The sequence below is a fragment of the Xenopus tropicalis genome, chromosome 7 (assembly GCF_000004195.4).
Source record: "Xenopus tropicalis strain Nigerian chromosome 7, UCB_Xtro_10.0, whole genome shotgun sequence".
Lineage (NCBI taxonomy): Eukaryota > Metazoa > Chordata > Amphibia > Anura > Pipidae > Xenopus > Xenopus tropicalis.
In genome coordinates, this window is record NC_030683.2 from 4,158,163 (window position 1) to 4,178,420 (window position 20,258).

Here is a 20,258-nt window from a genome sequence, read left to right on the forward strand (position 1 = left end):
ATCCCAACTAAGATATAATTACCCCTTATTGGGGGCAGAATAAGCCTATTGGGTGTAATTAATGATTTATTGATTTTTTAGTAGACTTAAGGTATGGAGATCCAAATTACGGAAAAAAACCCTTATCCAGAATTCCTTTGGTCCCGAGCATTCTGGATAATGAGTCCTATACCTGTACTGAGTGTCATCCTGCCCCCTCAGTCTTGTTCTGCCCAGGTTGCCCAGTAGGTTGGTACCCGTCCCACTCTGTCCCATTCATTCCTCAGCTCCAGTGGCAGAATGAAGGAAAGTCCATTGGCTACCAGAGGTAGTGGGACCCCAGAAAATCAATTTAGGGCAGCTTATACAACAGACAGAGATATTTCACTGACACTACATTGCTTATCACTGGGCCCTCTATACTACTGGGTCCCCCTAGCAGCCCCAGGGTCTGCTCTTCGTTTAGTTACAGCCACTGTATGATCAGCTTGTACATCTATACTTGGTGCAATTTAGTCATCCACGTCTGTGGTTAAACTGTAGTCTGCCATAAGGCTTCACTTGCGTTGGGCACACTTGTGCCACGATGCACACAGACCAATGGAGAGAGGGACCCAGATTAGGGTGCCAGTGAGGCTTGCTTGTGGCTTTGCAGCTGAACTTCTTGTTGTAGTTAGGAAACATCCGCTCACTGGTTTATACAGCAAGGTTGGCCAATCACAACATACACACCCCAATGTGTTAGCCTACACCCCAAAGTAGCTACAGACCCGTCCACCCTCACCCAGTCTGGTATCCGGCATATTTCTTACCTAAATAGCTGCTTATATTGTGCTGCAGAATCTCCAGCAAGCCCATGGGTGGCAGGCCTGGGTGCCAAGCACACCAGTAGTTATGCCACTGGCGCCCCAATCAGGTTTGTTAGTCCAACAGACTGTTCAAGCTCCCTACCCACACGGAACCCTGTTTGTAGTCATAAACAACCCCACGCTGCCGCCCCCAGAACCCGTCCTACTGACCTCGCCACACAACCCGCAAACTTGGTGCTCACTGGAATCCAAGAATTCACTCTTCCCTTAGAAGAGCCGAGCAAAGGTTAAACGGAACCTCAGAAGAGCCAAGTGAAGGGTAAACGGAACCTCAGAAGAGCCGAGCGAAGGATAAACGGAACCCCAGAAGAGCCGAGTGAAGGGTAAACGGAACCTCAGAAGAGCCAAGTGAAGGGTAAACGGAACCTCAGAAGAGCTGAGAGAAGGGTAAACGGAACCTCAGAAGAGTCGAGCGAAGGGTAAACGGAACCTCAGAAGAGCCGAGCGAAGGATAAACGGAACCCCAGAAGAGCCGAGTGAAGGGTAAACGGAACCTCAGAAGAGCCAAGTGAAGGGTAAACGGAACCTCAGAAGAGCCGAGCGAAGGATAAACGGAACCCAGAAGAGCCGAGTGAAGGGTAAACGGAACCTCAGAAGAGCCAAGTGAAGGGTAAACGGAACCTCAGAAGAGCTGAGAGAAGGGTAAACGGAACCTCAGAAGAGTCGAGCGAAGGGTAAACGGAACCTCAGAAGAGCCGAGCGAAGGATAAACGGAACCTCAGAAGAGCCGAGGGAAGGGTAAACGGAACCTCAGAAGAGCCGAAAGAAGGGTAAACGGAACCTCAGAAGAGCCGAGGGAAGGGTAAACGGAACCTCAGAAGAGCTGAGCGAAGGGTAAACGGAACCTCAGAAGAGCTGAGCGAAGGGTAAACGGAACCTCAGAAGAGCTGAGCGAAGGGTAAACGGAACCTCAGAAGAGCTGAGCGAAGGGTAAACGGAACCTCAGAAGAGCAAAGCGAAGGGTAAACGGAACCAGCAACCAGCACGCTGCTATCAGCCCAGTGACTCCCAGCAACCAGGAAATTGCTGCAATGTCACGTTATCTGAGTTAGCTGCTGTCACAGGACTCCCACACTAACGGCTTGTTCTTGTGACTGCGGGGCGGCCCGACTCTGCTATCCCGAGCGGCACAATGAGGCCCACTTGGAAGAAGATAAAGCCCCTTCAGAGTGGAATATAATTAGTATCAGAGGGAGAAGCACTTGGGGGAAATATGCAGCTTGGAACAGTCCCCTCCGATAAACAGAATCCCCAGAGCCCTCCAATTGTGTGAGTGTAATACCCAAATAATGCAATACATGATATTCTAAAGAGCCTGCCAGCCGGATGGGGCAATAAACACAGGGCTCCATAGTAGTGACAACTGCCCCCAGCATAAACTATGGCACATAGGGATTCCCCTGTACTAAGCACAATTCAGCAGGAACAGCCCCCTAAGTTTGCTCATAGCCTGTACAGAGAGATACCATAAAACTATGGCACATAGGGATTCCCCTGTACTAAGCACAATTCAGCAGGAACAGCCCCCTAAGTTTGCCCATAGCCTGTACAGAGAGATACCATAAAACTATGGCACAGAGGGATTCCCCTATACTAAGCACAATTCAGCAGGAACAGCCCCCTAAGTTTGCTCATAACCTGTACAGAGAGATACCATAACACTATGGCACATAGGGATTCCCCTGTACTAAGCACAATTCAGCAGGAACAGCCCCCTAAGTTTGCTCATAGCCTGTACAGAGAAATACCATAACACTATGGCAGCATAGGGATTCCCCTGTACTAAGCACATTCAGCAGGAACAGCCCCCTAAGTTTGCTCATAACCTGTACAGAGAGATACCATAACACTATGGCAGCATAGGGATTCCCCTGTACTAAGCACAATTCAGCAGGAACAGCCCCCTAAGTTTGCTCATAGCCTGTACAGAGAGATACCATAAAACTATGGCACATAGGGATTCCCCTGTACTAAGCACAATTCAGCAGGAACAGCCCCCTAAGTTTGCTCATAACCTGTACAAAGAGATACCATAACACTATGGCAGCATAGGGATTCCCCTGTACTAAGCACAATTCAGCAGGAACAGCCCCCTAAGTTTGCCCATAGCCTGTACAGAGAGATACCATAAAACTATGGCACATAGGGATTCCCCTGTACTAAGCACAATTCAGCAGGAACAGCCCCCTAAGTTTGCTCATAACCTGTACAAAGAGATACCATAACACTATGGCAGCATAGGGATTCCCCTGTACTAAGCACAATTCAGCAGGAACAGCCCCCTAAGTTTGCCCATAGCCTGTACAGAGAGATACCATAAAACTATGGCACATAGGGATTCCCCTGTACTAAGCACAGACATAGCTGAGGGTATAGTGGCCCTTTAAAAGCAACTTTTTTTATACAGTTCTTTTTTTACTTATTTTTTATTAAATGTAAATTGCCTGCAGAGCCTGGTGCGCTACTACCATCTTTCAGCCCCCCAGGGACAAGGTAAGTGCACTGTGTTTCTTTAATAGCTGAGAGAGCTACAATCTGGGCAATTACAGAAAAGATACATTACAGATTATTATATATAAAATGCGGGATTTGTACATAAACAGTCAGTTGTCTTTTCCCCTGATTTAACAAAAAGTAACATATTCAATATCTAGGTCTTGTCTCACCTTTGCAAATGAAGCATTTTATGTGGAAGTGTTTGGACTGAACCCTGAGGACTTCTCCTTTGCATGGCTCTCCGCACTTGTGGCACCGGATAACGGGCTTCTCTGTAGCCTGGCTGGGATCCTGAGTGTGGGCCACTGGGAGGGAGAAAGAACAGGACATGTAATTCTTCCATGAAGCAAACAGAATACATTATCCCTTATAATATATGAGTGATACTAATATCCTTATCATTTACAGTAGGGGGTACATTATCCCTTATAATACATGAGTGATACTCAGAGTTCCCTGTATAACTCAGCCTGCAGCCTTGTGCCTTTATATGGGGGGCACAGACCCCCTCAGTGACTGCTAATATCCTTATCATTTACAGTAGGGGGTACATTATCCCTTATAATACATGAGTGATACTCAGAGTTCCCTGTATAACTCAGCCTGCAGCCTTGTGCCTTTATACAGGGTCGGACTGGGCCGCCGGGACACCGGGAAAAATCCCGGTGGGCCCCGGACCTAGTGGGCCCCAGCGGCCCAGTCCGACCTTTGCCGCCGCTCCCCGCTACTGACTGTTCCTCCCCGACGCGTTCAATTTATACGCACTCGGGGAGGACGTCAGGCGGGGGCCCTTCGGGGGGGTTAGGGGGGCCCTTGGGGGGGTTAGGGGAAGCGGCTGGGGCACCTGCAGGGCCCCTGGGGCGGGAGCCCCGGTGGGCCCTGCACCCCCCAGTCCGACCCTGCCTTTATATGGGGGGCACAGACCCCCTCAGTGACTGCTAATATCCTTATCATTTACAGTAGGGGGTACATTATCCCTTATAATACATGAGTGATACTCAGAGTTCCCTGTATAACTCAGCCTGCAGCCTTGTGCCTTTATATGGGGGGCACAGAACCCCTCAGTGACTGCTAATATCCTTATCATTTACAGTAGGGGGTACATTATCCCTTATAATACATGAGTGATACTCAGAGTTCCCTGTATAACTCAGCCTGCAGCCTTGTGCCTTTATATGGGCACAGAACCCCTCAGTGACTGCTAATATCCTTATCATTTACAGTAGGGGGTACATTATCCCTTATAATACATGAGTGATACTCAGAGTTCCCTGTATAACTCAGCCTGCAGCCTTGTGCCTTTATATGGGGGCACAGAACCCCTCAGTGACTGCTAATATCCTTATCATTTACAGTAGGGGGTACAGTATCCCTTATAATACATGAGTGATACTCAGAGTTCCCTGTATAACTCAGCCTGCAGCCTTGTGCCTTTATATGGGGGGCACAGAACCCCTCAGTGACTGCTAATATCCTTATCATTTACAGTAGGGGGTACATTATCCCTTATAATACATGAGTGATACTCAGAGTTCCCTGTATAACTCAGCCTGCAGCCTTGTGCCTTTATATGGGCACAGAACCCCTCAGTGACTGCTAATATCCTTATCATTTACAGTAGGGGGTACATTATCCCTTATAATACATGAGTGATACTCAGAGTTCCCTGTATAACTCAGCCTGCAGCCTTGTGCCTTTATATGGGGGGCACAGAACCCCTCAGTGACTGCTAATATCCTTATCATTTACAGTAGGGGGTACATTATCCCTTATAATACATGAGTGATACTCAGAGTTCCCTGTATAACTCAGCCTGCAGCCTTGTGCCTTTATATGGGCACAGAACCCAACGGTTGGGTCAGTCATTACTCCTCTAAGACAAAAGTTTTGCTGTTTCGGCCAAACCTGGGTTATTAATAAATAGCCATTCCTTTCACCTCTGCCTGGACCTGAGATGCAGTGAGCTGTCGGGAAGGGAACGGGCTGTCCCCTTGGGTGATTGGGTTTCATTCCAACAGCCGTTATGGTCTCTGCCGCCCACAGTCTCGGCAGTTCTGGATTAGCCCTTGGTGCCCTTCCTTTAAAATCACAGTCTGGCCCAGAAATCCGCCACCATCAGCCTCGTGGTACTGGGAATGCCGGGACCAATGTTATATCCCAGTCCGGGCCTGACTGACATTACCAAACCCTCTATGTTCTTTATTGCAGAACCCGAGCACCACGTGCCTCATTCACCCCAATGGGAACATTTATCGTTCAGTTGCAGATTTCCCTATAAAACTACAATGTATAAGTCGTTTAACTTGGCATTTGGGCGGTACCGCTCCATAAGCACCAGGACTGGGGCCGGCTGGGAGAGGATGAGACAGATTCACACAACTCCATATAATGAAACCATCTCGGGGTTAGTCACATTGTGCCGGAAGCAGTCTCTCTCTCTCTGGAAATCACTTTGTTGCCTCACATAACAGAAATAAAAGAAAACAATTTGTTACCCGTAGCAGGTAAGGGAGGCAGCGAGATATCAGGGTGGCCCTGGAGTATCAGGAAGGCTGGGCCCGAGTCTGAAGAGAAGGATAATAATGTAATGGCCAACCTGCAGCCCTCCGGCCCATTCTCACAAAGAGCTGCAGGTTATTGCCTGTTGGTGAGTTACAAAGTTCCCAATGTAACAGCATGGGATGCAAGCAGTCACTAAGCCTCCCCTCAGCTGTACCTGGAGGGCCGACCATCCAGTGCAACATGGCAGCACATAAGAATCCAAACTGGAGGGATTCAAGATGGCCGACTGCATGCCCCTCCCCCACAGACCCAGCTATAACAGGGAAGTGCCACTTTGTGTACCTGAAAAGGTGATGGGCAGAGACTGGATTTGGTGTGGGGCAGATAGGACGGGAAATGTCCTTTTATTTACACTGGATTTACACTAAGCCTCACTATTTAATAGGAAATAATATTTTACAGAAATAAAGGAGAGAGAAACCAAAGCAATAATTCATCCACATCCACATTAGAAACCTTAATTCTCCCTGAATGACATCAAATCCCGCCCCCCCCAGCATACACAGATATACACACACACATAAATACAGATACACACAAACACACACAGATATACACACACACATAAATACAGATACACACAAACACACACAGATATATATACACACACACAGATATACACAAACACACACATATATACATACACACACACAGATACACACATACAGATATACACGTACACACAGATATACACACACACATAAATACAGATACACACAAACACACACAGATATACACACACACATAAATACAGATACACACAAACACACACAGATATACACACACACATAAATACAGATACACAAAAACACACACAGATATACACACACACATAAATACAGATACACAAAAACACACTCAGATATACACACACACATAAATACAGATACACACAAACACACACAGATATATATACACACACACAGATATACATAAACACACACATATATACATACACACACACAGATACACACATACAGATATACACGTACACACAGATATACACACACACATAAATACAGATACACACAAACACACACAGATACACACAGATATATATACACACACACAGATATACACAAACACACACATATATACATACACACACACAGATACAAACATAGATATACACGTACACACAGATATATACACACACAGATATACACAAACACACACATATATACATCCACACACACAGATACACACATACAGATATACACGTACACACAGATATATACACACACACAGATATACACAAACACACACATATATACATACACACACACAGATACACACATACAGATATACACATACACACAGATACACACACAATGACAGCACGCACTAATATAGACCCTTATCTAGGAATGTGCAACCACCCAGGGAGCCCGTGTCTCTCAGTACCAGCAAGCCGATATCTAATCAGCAATTTAGTGACTGTAAATTTACTTTTATGTCCATCTATTGTGTATTACAGGCTAAAAAGACTTACGTTTTCTATATATAGCAGCCCCTCAAGCAAAGTCTGTATTGCCCTGGGCTCCACTACTTCTAAGGGCTCTGTCACACGGGGAGATTAGTCGCCTGCGACAAATCTCCCTGTTCACGGCCGACTAATCTCCCCGAGTTGCTATCAGTTGCCATCCCACCGGTGAAAATGTAAGTCGGGGGTGCGATGGCACACGCGGCGGCGATTTCGGCGAAAATGCCTCGAGAGGCAACTTCGCCGATTTACCGAAATTGCCTGCGCATTGTGTGCCATTCCACCGGCGACTTACATTTTCGCCGGTGGGATGGCAACTGATAGCAACTCGGGGAGTCGCCGGTGGGATGGCAATTCAGGGAGATTAATTGCCCGCGAACAGGGAGATTTGTCGCAGGCGACTAATCTCCCCGTGTGCCAGAGCCCTTAGGAAACACTGAGCACAGCTCTTTGAGTGCCCAGAACATTCCTTCTCTGTATATTTGTATTTATACATATGAGTAGGGGGTGCCATAGTGTTTCCCTTAGACAGTACAGTATGGGGGTACAGCTTATTGTGTGCCCAGAACATTCCTTCTCTGTATATTTGTATTTATACATATGAGTAGGGGGTGCCATAGTGTTTCCCTTAGACAGTACAGTATGGGGGTACAGCTTATTGTGTGCCCAGAACATTCCTTCTCTGTATATTTGTATTTATACATATGGGTAGGGGGTGCCATAGTGTTTCCCTTAGACAGTACAGTATGGGGGTACAGCTTATTGTGTGCCCAGAACATTCCTTCTCTGTATATTTGTATTTATACATATGGGTAGGAGGTGCCATAGTGTTTCCCTTAGACAGTACAGTATGGGGGTACAGCTTATTGTGTGCCCAGAACATTCCTTCTCTGTATATTTGTATTTATACATATGGGTAGGGGGTGACATAGTGTTTCCCTTAGACAGTACAGTATGGGGGTACAGCTTATTGTGTGCCCAGAACATTCCCTCTCTGTATATTTGTATTTATACATATGGGTAGGGGGTGCCATAGTGTTTCCCTTAGACAGTACAGTATGGGGGTACAGCTTATTGTGTGCCCAGAACATTCCCTCTCTGTATATTTGTATTTATACATATGGGTAGGGGGTGCCATAGTGTTTCCCTTAGACAGTACAGTATGGGGGTACAGCTTATTGTGTGCCCAGAACATTCCTTCTCTGTATATTTGTATTTATACATATGGGTAGGGGGTGCCATAGTGTTTCCCTTAGACAGTACAGTATGGGGGTACAGCTTATTGTGTGCCCAGAACATTCCCTCTCTGTATATTTGTATTTATACATATGGGTAGGGGGTGCCATAGTGTTTCCCTTAGACAGTACAGTATGGGGGTACAGCTTATTGTGTGCCCAGAACATTCCTTCTCTGTATATTTGTATTTATACATATGGGTAGGGGGTGCCATAGTGTTTCCCTTAGACAGTACAGTATGGGGGTACAGCTTATTGTGTGCCCAGAACATTCCTTCTCTGTATATTTGTATTTATACATATGGGTAGGGGATGCCACACTCACTAACAGTTCACTATTAGGACATAGCCCAGGACATTCCTCCCCTGTATACAGTGTTTACACAATACAGCTATAAGCTGTTGCCATTATTGCAGGGAATTTTAAGTGAAACACAATTAAATGTAAGTAAAGATTAACCAGAGTCAAGCATTCTAGCTCAGCGCGCCGCTCCCCCACATATCAGGAAGATCACTATGGGAAATAGAAACGCACAGAATTTTACCTGTGGGCAGGTATGAGATATAATGATGGTGCTGTCACTATGGCACCGGAACATGGTAACAGTCCCACAGATAATGTTGGGCTCACAGCGCAGGGGGATGGATGCAGCACGACTGTCTCACCCCCGTCCAATCACAAAGTGCTTGAAGTACAGGTATGGGACCTGTTACCCAGAAGCTCGGGACCTGGGGTTTTCCGGATAAGGGATCTTTCCGTAATTTGGATCTCCATAACTTAAGTCTATTAAAATTCATTTAAATATTGAATAAACTCAATAGGCTTGTTTTGCCTCCAATAAGGATTAATTATATCTAAGTTGGGATCAAGTACAGGTACTGTTTTATTATTACAGAGAAAAGGGAATCATTTAACCATGAAATAAACCCAATAGGGCTGTTCTGCCCCCAATAAGGGGTAATTATCTCTTAGTTGGGATCAAGTACAGGTACTGTTTTATTATTACAGAGAAAAGGGAATCATTTAACCATTAAATAAACCCAATAGGGCTGTTCTGCCCCAATAAGGGGTAATTATATCTTAGTTGGGATCAAGTACAGGTACTGTTTTATTATTACAGAGAAAAGGGAATCATTTAACCATGAAATAAACCCAATAGGACGGTTCTGCCCCCAATAAGGGGTAATTATATCTTAGTTGGGATCAAGTACAGGTACTGTTTTATTATTACAGAGAAAAGGGAATCATTTAACCATTAAATAAACCCAATAGGGCTGTTCTGCCCCAATAAGGGGTAATTATATCTTAGTTGGGATCAAGTACAGGTACTGTTTTATTATTACAGAGAAAAGGGAAATCAATTTTTAATTATTTGATTAAAAAGGAGTCCATGGGAGATGGCCTAATTCAAAGCTTTCTGGATAAGGGATCCCATACCTGTACTATTATTGTATTTTACATACACAGTAGCGCTATACAAATAAAAGTATGCAATCTGCACGCATTTAGCCCATGATCAGCACAAGGCTTAGATGGAAGTACAGAATGGGCTTAGTAGACTGATTGGATGAGGCATTTTGGGTACCTTGGGGGGTGCCATCTTACACGTGACCCTGGGAAATCTATAAATATAGAAAGCTATAAATAGAGCTCCGAGCGAAGCAAAATGGGAAAAGCACCGATCAGCACAATTGGGCCTTTTGCTTCAGCACAATAACAGCTTGTTGTAGCGGTGGGAACAGAAGATGCCGAATCTGTCAGGCCCTGTACTAATTGGGCAGGAGAGGAGAAACTGATACATTGGGAATCCCATCTGTCAGCATGGAACATACGGCCATTACTCCTCTCCTTTATACGCTACACACGCAGGTACCTTCTGGAACAAGGGGATTCTTGAAACTGTAGTTTAACAATAATCTTCCCCAATAATACATGAACTCAATTGAAATCTCAAAAAAATGGGTATGAACTCGGTAACTTTAATTACTTTCTGTTATATAAGCATCAGTCATTGGCACAGATCTGATTCCCCCCATTGTAAGCAGCAGTGCTGCCCTGCTTTATGGCTGAGATTCTAGCTATCTGTATAACAGAGCATTCTGTCACAGTGGCACAGATCCTATCTGATCCCCCCATTGTAAGCAGCAGTCCTGCCCTGCTTTATGGCTGAGATTCTAGCTATCTGTATAACAGAGCATTCTGTCACAGTGGCACAGACCCTATCTGATCCCCCCCATTGTAAGCAGCAGTCCTGCCCTGCTTTATGGCTGAGATTCTAGCTATCTGTATAACAGAGCATTCTGTCACAGTGGCACAGATCCTATCTGATCCCCCCATTGTAAGCAGAAGTCCTGTCCTTCTTTATGGCTGAGATTCTAGCTATCTGTATAACAGAGCATTCTGTCACAGTGGCACAGATCCTATCTGATCCCCCCATTGTAAGCAGCAGTCCTGCCCTGCTTTATGGCTGAGATTCTAGCTATCTGTATAACAGAGCATTCTGTCACAGTGGCACAGATCCTATCTGATCCCCCCATTGTAAGCAGAAGTCCTGTCCTTCTTTATGGCTGAGATTCTAGCTATCTGTATAACAGAGCATTCTGTCACAGTGGCACAGATCCTATCTGATCCCCCCATTGTAAGCAGCAGTCCTGCCCTGCTTTATGGCTGAGATTCTGTATAACAGATTTTGGGTATAAGAAATAATACCCATTATAAGCAGTGTTAATTTAAATGAAAACTGGACTTACTAACAGAATACTAAATAAGTACAAATATTTAAACCACTGATATTAATGGGAGAGAAAAGGAATTTGTAATTCCTTCAGTGCAAATCCCATTACTTGTATGGCTGAGAGCACACATGAGAGACGCTTCTGGACTTGTACATCCCAATTATGGCACAGTAATGGCTCATTATTTGTACTTAAACTGGAAACCATAATCACTTAATTTCACCTTTTTCTTTTAATAATCCTAGTTACTGAGTATGAGGTCATTTTCACTCAATGGGGCCGACTTGCATTATTGGCTGTGAGTGTCGATGCCCCTCAATGTGATCAATGGGCAAAAAAACACAAAAAGTCAGCCGGTAGCCCATGTCATTCTGTGTGTGCCCCCAAAGACAAATCATTCAAAAACTATAAAAATTAAATAATGAAGACCAAATAAAAAAAGTTGCTTAGAATGGGCTTTTATAACATACTAAAAGGTGAAGCGCCCCTTTAATGGGCCAACCCTGCTCCTCAGCATAAACTACCCCTATTTACCTACTGTAAATCCCATTCATTGTTTCCTATGGAGATGCTGCATCCCCCATGGGAAACAATGAAACTTATTTCTACCCTGACAGAAGCGGCCGCTCTGACTCAGTTGCCCCTGCCTTCCCAGCATGCTTAGCGAGGCTGGACATTCCTATGCTATGTGATCCCTCACCCTCAGTCAGTTGTTGCCCCAAACACTGAGCTGAATAATGTGGAAAGTGAGGGCCCTGGGAATCCTTAGCATTTCTCACATAGCCCCCGGCATAACTCGCACACATGTTGTGAGGCTAAAACAGGGGCATGGGTGGAGGGGGGGAGACCCCCGGCAGCTTCCTGGCCATCTTTACATGAGAGGGATGAATAGGCCGATACGGACCAGCCAGGCACAGACGCTGATCTTGCTAATGCTGAGCTGCCCGGCCTGGAACAATGGCCGGTGCCCCCCACCCCACACTAAGCCCCTGTTTCAAAGGAAAGCGCCCAACTCGACTGTCCCCACTTCCCCAGACACAACCATCACATTATTCCATTCTATATGGAAATAAATACAATTGTTGGGAATAACGATGGCCCATAAATATAAACATATGACATTTATGAGAGTACAAAGGGCAGGGCTTGGTGCAAAAAATGGGTGCCCTTTTGTACCCTTCCCTGCACTTTGCACTAGAGGTGCAGATCTTTGCAAAGACCTTAAAGCAATACTTTAATGGGAAAACATGTTTGTTCTCACTCAAGTTGGAGTGATATCCCCCCCCTCACCCCCAGCAGCCGATCAGCAGAACAATGGGAAGGGAGCAAGATAGCAGCTCCCAGTAGGTATCAGAATAGCACTCAATAGTAAGAAATCCAAGTCCGGCTTGGGACTCCTCCAGTTACATGGGAGTAGGAGAAACAATAGGTTAGCTGAGAGCAGTTCTAATGTGTAGCGCCGCCTCCTTCTGAAAGTTCAGACTCAGGCACACTTTACTGCTGCGCTGCAAGTTGGAGTGTTATCCCCCCCCATCACCCCCAGCAGCCGATCAGCAGAACAATGGGAAGGGAGCAAGATAGCAGCTCCCAGTAGGTATAAGAATAGCACTCAATAGTAAGAAATCCAAGTCCAGCTTGGGACTCCTCCAGTTACATGGGAGCAGGAGAAACAATAGGTTAGCTGAGAGCAGTTCTAATGTGTAGCGCCGCCTCCTTCTGAAAGCTCAGACTCAGGCACACTTTACTGCTGCGCTGCAAGTTGGAGTGATATCCCCCCCCTCACCCCCAGCAGCCGATCAGCAGAACAATGGGAAGGGAGCAAGATAGCAGCTCCCAGTAGGTATCAGAATAGCACTCAATAGTAAGAAATCCAAGTCCGGCTTGGGACTCCTCCAGTTACATTGGAGTAGGAGAAACAATAGGTTAGCTGAAAGCAGTTCTAATGTGTAGCGCTGGCTGAAAGCTCAGACTCAGGCACACTTTACTGCTGCGCTGCAAGTTGGAGTGATATCCCCCCCCCTCACCCCCAGCAGCCGATCAGCAGAACAATGGGAAGGGAGCAAGATAGCAGCTCTCAGTAGGTATCAGAATAGCACTCAATAGTAAGAAATCCAAGTCCGGCTTGGGACTCCTCCAGTTACATGGGAGTAGGAGAAACAATAGGTTAGCTGAAAGCAGTTCTAATGTGTAGCGCTGGCTGAAAGCTCAGACTCAGGCACAAGGCACTGAGATGGCGCCTACACACCAATATTACAGCTACAAATACATTTGTTGGTTGAAGAATAAAAGGTTAAATGGAAGAGGGAATTATTTGCTGTGTAACAGAGTTACTTAGACATAAAAAGTACCCCATAAACATCATGACTTAATCTCTTTAAGGTTCCCATACACTGGAAGACTCGTTTGGTGAGATTGCTCTTGATATGCCCACCCTGGGGCCAAACGATCGAAATCGCCGCCCCTGAAACACAGCCCTGGGCTACTTTGTGCGCGAGTCAGAACTGCTCTGCAAGGAATATTCCGTCTCTATCCCCCTCCATCCCACGGTGCAGCTGTCAGTTGCAGTTACGCAGTGACATCCGCCTACACCGAGTGCGCTCATAATTCTAACAGTTTGGGTTTGTGACTGCGCAGTGTGAAATACGGGCCCGGTGTCTGGCGCGCGTCTGTCTGGGCTCAAACCCTACAGCACAAAGTCTATTTATTTAACTCCCTCTGTGCCGCAGCATTGCATATAAACATCCAGGCAATCATAGGAACCCCCGGTGTAATACAGGTATAGGACCCATTATCCAGAATGCTCGGGACCGAGGGTATTCCGGATAAGGGGTCTTTCCGTAATTTGGATCTCCATACCTTAAGTCTCCGATAAGCATTATTTTTATCTTAGTTGGGATCAAGTACAGGTACTGTTTTATTATTACAGAGAAAAGGGAATCATTTAACCATTAAATAAACCCAATAGGGCTGTTCTGCCCCAATAAGGGGTAATTATATCTTAGTTGGGATCAAGTACAGGTACTGTTTTATTATTACAGAGAAAAGGGAATCATTTAACCATTAAATAAACCCAATAGGGCTGTTCTGCCCCAATAAGGGGTAATTATATCTTAGTTGGGATCAAGTACAGGTACTGTTTTATTATTACAGAGAAAAGGGAATCATTTAACCATTAAATAAACCCAATAGGGCTGTTCTGCCCCAATAAGGGGTAATTATATCTTAGTTGGGATCAAGTACAGGTACTGTTTTATTATTACAGAGAAAAGGGAATCATTTAACCATTAAATAAACCCAATAGGGCTGTTCTGCCCCAATAAGGGGTAATTATATATTAGTTGGGATCAAGTACAGGTACTGTTTTATTATTACAGAGAAAAGGGAATCATTTAACCATTAAATAAACCCAATAGGGCTGTTCTGCCCCAATAAGGGGTAATTATATATTAGTTGGGATCAATTACAAGATGCTGTTTTATTATTACAGAGAAAAAGGAATCAGTTTTAAAATTCTGAATTTATTATTTATTATTTTTAAAATGGAGTCTACGGGAGATGGTCTTTTCGTAATTCAGAGCTTTCTGGATAAGGGGTTTCCGGATAAGGGATCCCATACCTATACTTCCCAATGAATGTAAGCTCTCCGTTCCAATCACAGGCAGAGGGTGATTTTAGAGTTTGGGGACGGCAAATAAACACATTTTCTATGGATATTTCTTTACAGGATCTAAGGGCCAGTTCCATGTATACCCCAGGGTAAATGCTATGGCCGGATAAATAACGTGCCCCTCCATTATTATGTCCTGTGTTTTATAGAAAATTCTATGGTTCTGGTTTGAGGAGGTTCAGCCTCTCTAAGCCTTAATTAATATCCACCTATGATTAAATTGCTTAATTGCAGTTCCATGGCAGGATACAATAAAACATGTGATGTTTGGGGCGACTTCCCCTTGCTCAAGTGCAGACACTGATTATACAACAGCTCTTAATCCCTTTAGCGCTGTGTGTCATAGAATCTATGGCGCCAGCATAAAGTAAGGGGTTAAACTTTTAGTAAGTCAGATGATTATGACTATACACCCCCAATTTACTTAAACTATTTCAGCATATATTCAAACAATTGTACTAAGCACAATTCAGCAGGAACAGCCCTCTAAGTTTGCCCATAGCCTGTACAGAGAGATACCATAAAACTATGGCAGCATAGGGATTCCCCTGTACTAAGCACAATTCAGCAGGAACAGCCCCCCTAAGTTTGCCCATAGCCTGTACAGAGAGATATCATAAAACTATGGCACATAGGGATTCCCCTGTACTAAGCACAATTCAGCAGGAACAGCCCCCTACGTTTGCTCATAGCCTGTACAGAGAGATCCCATAAAACTATGGCACATATGGATTCCCCTGTACTAAGCACAATTCAGCAGGAACAGCCCCCTAAGTTTGCTCATAGCCTGTACAGAGAGATACCATAAAACTATGGCAGCATAGGGATTCCCCTGTAATAAACACAATTCAGCAGGAACAGCCCCCTAAGTTTATTCATAGCCTGTACAGAGAGATACCATAAAACTATGGCACATAGGGATTCCCCTGTCCTAAGCACAATTCAGCAGGAACAGCCGCCTAAGTTTGCTCATAGCCTGTACAGAGAGATCCCATAAAACTATGGCAGCATAGGGATTCCTCTGTACTAAGCACAATTCAGCAGAAACAGCCCCCCAAAGTTTGCTCATAGCCTGTACAGACAGATCCCATAAAATTAATGTCAAATACAGTCCCCAGTGACCCCAAAGGCAATGAAGCAATGGGAAGTGACACTTTGCGGAACCAATGAAAGACAACACTTGAGGAACCAATGAGAGGCGACACTTGGGGAAGGGAATCGGAAGCAGTGCTGTGCCCACACATCGCCCATCATTAAGGCATCAATAAAGGGAAACAGGAACAAAAGTTGCCCTTTTCTCTGGATTGTTCATAGAGGCCAAAGGTTCTTTCCGTGTCACTGGCTGGGCACACCCATAACTCAAACAGTGCCAATAATCCACCAGATTTGTATCTCTTGCCCTTAGTCATTCACAAGTCAGTCACCCATTGCGCTGCCCCATAGCCCAAATCCAACTGTTGTTCCAGGGTTGAACCCGCGCCAGGGCTGCAAGGGAGCAGGGCCAGACGGTGCCACTCACACAGTGTAGGTATAGGTAAATAGGAAACCCCTCAATGGCTGGCTGAGCATGCTGGGAAATGTAGTTACAGGTAAAATGCTGATTGCCTTACAATAAACTACTAAGCCCTCTACAAGCGCCACTTTGTAGGTCATAGATGGATCTCATAATTGGCTCAGGGTACCCAAGGTAAGTGCCTCGGCAGCGACAGGTGAGTCCATTCATGCGTATGATACATATCTAGCCCTCAGACAGGCCCAATACCCAGGCCAATAATGCCGGCTCAGCCTGGAGGGGCAGCATTCACTGGCCCATGTATAGCCGGCTTAACTCACAGCAGACTGCCCAAAGCTAAACGCTGACTGCCTGCTACTGGGGCTTGTGCAATCTGACACTTGGGCAAATGAGACAAATGTGTGTCCGAGGCCTCAGTAAAGTCCTGTTCTGCACAGCAGGCAAGAATCTGCTTCACTCTGAGTTAAGGTGGCCATACACGCACCGATAATATAATATGAAACCTCGTTTTGTACGATATTCGGTGCGTGTATGGTATGTCAGCGAGTCGACCGATGTCGCAGGAAGCTGCTGATATCGGCCGACTCGCCGATCGGACCAGTTTGAAAATTTTGATCGGGCGCCATAGAAGGCACCTGACCAAAATCTCCCTTCAGCGCTGTATCGGCAGAAGGAGGTAGAAATCCTATTGTATCTACCTCCTTACCTGCCGAATCAGCCCTGAATGGTGTGTGGCGGATCTGACGATGTTTCGTGCGACCGATGGTCTTCTGCCGATTCAGCGCTGAAGGGAGATTTTGATCAGGCGCCCGATCAAAATTTTCAAACTGGTCCGATTGGCGAGTCGGCCAATATCAGGAGCTTCCTGCGATATCGGTCGACTCGCCGTGTATGGCCACCTTAACATCCACTTATGTTGTAAATGTCCCCGTGCAACAGGAGGCCAGGGGCAGCTTCCCGTCTGTAGAAATTAGGGTTTCCTGGTTACTTTGCTTTCATGTGAAATACAAGTTTCAGTTCTGAGTTGCATCTGAATGTTACATTGTAGCTTCTATACAGGATCTGCCTACTTATATCTTACTTGCCCTTTAATCTGCCTCACTTACCTACTGGGAACCGTCAGCCTTTTTGGCTGCAAGAAGGGAGTCAATTAAAGCACACTCCTTGTGAAGCGGCCCAGTTCCAGCGCTGGCGACTGTTGCTGGGAATCCAGGCCCACGGGCAGAACAGCTGCTCCTGGCAGCACATAAAGCCGCCCCGCGCGCCAAACACACATGGATGTGCCTGTGGGTGCAGGGCCTAAACACATGGGACTGTGGGAAATAAGCTAGAACTCAATGAGCCACGTTGGCAAGGGCATAAGAACAGTGGGTACAGGGGAAGCAAATGTACCTGGGCACAGGGACTTATGGGTGCAATAAATTTGGGGTGGGTAAGGGGAAAGAAGTGGGCACAAGGGTTCCCAGGCCTCTAGGTCCCTGTTTGTGAGGTGCTGCACTATGTAACCCCCTCTGTTTCACTGTATATAGGGGGGCTGCACCTAGCCGTTACCCATCCTGCTGGGATCCCCCTATGCCCGGGATGAGCCCGAGGGATCCAGCTCTGGCGCTGCGGCTCAGCAGATCCCGTGTGGTTCTGTGCCGTGCTGAGCCGTAGGTGGCATCTCTGCCCATATTGTGTTTACACGTGTATCTATGTAAATAGCGAATGTAGAATTCCCTAATGAGACAGACGCCTGCAGGCGCTCCCTGCCGAGGGGCAACACCGAGCCGTTTCCAGTCAGATCCCACCTCGGCAGCAGCCGGCCAGGAATTCCAGGAAAATCTGACACATTCCCTAATGTATGGTGCCCGCTCCTCCCTATGCACTCACAGCATTCCAGCCAGGGACAGAGGGTGGGGGGCCCCGGCAATGTGCAAACTGCAGGCTCAATACCCCCAATGTAAATCTATATCCGACTGGAAACCCCGTCTGAAGCTGCCCCCCCCCCGTTTGCCTGGGATTGGGCAAAGGGCAATTGGACCCTGGACATTTTGCCCACAACCAGTGTTCCCCTGTGATGGTCGGACTGGGGGCAATATCCTCTCGGTCTAAAAAGTACCAAATACCCAGAAAGCTAGAGAAATAGATCAGAACCAGTGGGCCGCCCACTGCCCAATGTGACCCACCAGTGGCGTAACTAGATGTTACTGGGCCCCACAGCAAAGTGATTTTAGGGCTCCCAAAATGCCCAGAGGTTCCCCTGTTTTACCAATATATATTTAAATTGCTTATTAATTATATATATAAATTTTGCCCCCCCCCAGCTGCTTCCTGTGTAGTTGTGCCCCTGTGATCCCCAAAAGCTTTACCCCCAATGCAACCTAGTGATGTCATCATAGAACAGGAAGTGACCTCACCCTACCTGCACCCAACGTGCCCATTTTCTGTAGGTACCCCCAAACTAAAACTGCCAAGGGGAAGAGTTGTCTAAGTGCACAGAAACATTCTGTTCCTCCTGAGGCATCAGTGCCAGAGAGCTCCTATCCTATCCGGTCCCCTAGAACCCCAGTACTAGAAACTCTCATTATTAAGGATTAAGGGTTATTTTATTATAGTTACAGGGGCCCTGTGTTGAGCATGAAACAAAGCAAAAAACAACATGCATATATAAAGTCCCAAATACGAAGGGGAGTGGCATGCAGACCCCGCCCTTCCAAGGTAATCTGAAAGATCCGAAAGTCCAGTTCATTAAATCCCAGCCCAAGTGGGAAAGCAGAACACGCACCATTGTGCCCCAAACATGCCAAAAATGCTAAATAACATATAAATGTATCAATAGATAAGCCAGTAGCACAACTTTACATTCCCAATAACGTTACCTTGGGGTCTATCTGCATATCCAGGCACAGGAGAAGTGGGAGCTGCCATACAGGTACAATGGGGTTTATTTTTACAGAATGATGGAATGAATGGCCTTAAAGGGAACTGCACCCTGATAAAGAGATAAAGCCTCTCCCCACATCCCAGGGGCAAAGGACAGAGATGCCTTCCCTTCTATGCAGCCACAGAAGGGTTAAACCTGCAGTTCCCCCTGGGGGCCCTTAGTATTCCCCTGCTCCCCGCACTGCTGTGTGCGACTACATAAATAAGCTTCTATTAGTGGGGAAAGAATTGATTGTTGCCAACGCGCCCGGGACTGAATCCATCCTGCTAATTACCTGTTTCGTCCTTCACCATGACAAGCGGAACTTCCCCGGCGCTGGCACAGCTGGGCTCTCGCCTTCCCTCTAACCGACTGGGTCCAGGAGACACGGAGCCGGCCCAGGGGCCCCCGCTGGGATGACAATTAAATGGCTAAAAGGACTAGAGCTCTGCTGGGGGGGCGGCTATTCCTGCTGGAGATGAGAGAGGATGTGCCGTTTGTGCCGGACTCTGCTCCGTGTGTGCCGAGCAGCTGGTGTGTGAGCGAGTGTGCGAGTGTGTGAGTGTGCAACACATGCAGGATTCCAATGGGCTGTGTCTGCTGTCAGACTGCCTCCCTCCACCTTCCCTTCTGCATTCCTTTCCCTCCTGTGACAGCTACAGGCCAAACTCCAACAGCAGCACCAGCGCCGATTGCAAGCTCTTCTGCAGGGTCAAAGCCACAACCTTACCCTATAATATGCCCCTGGCGACTACTATCACCAACATGTGCCACAGAGCTGTACAACAGAAGGGGGTACACATCAAACATACA

The 20,258-nt window shown here is 46.3% G+C and overlaps 1 protein-coding gene across 33 annotated transcripts in view; it reads right to left on the reverse strand.

Moving 5' to 3' along the window:
- Nucleotides 1-20,258, reverse strand: part of ablim1 (actin binding LIM protein 1) — a 147,568-nt gene that overhangs the window by 96,776 nt on the left and 30,534 nt on the right. For 30 of the 33 annotated variants that reach the window (XM_031906305.1, XM_031906290.1, XM_031906300.1 and 27 more), the window contains exon 2: nt 3,515-3,649. In XM_031906305.1, the coding sequence (XP_031762165.1) occupies nt 3,515-3,649 (135 nt within the window). The other 3 variants (XM_031906303.1, XM_031906319.1, XM_031906318.1) reach the window with 3 other exon arrangements.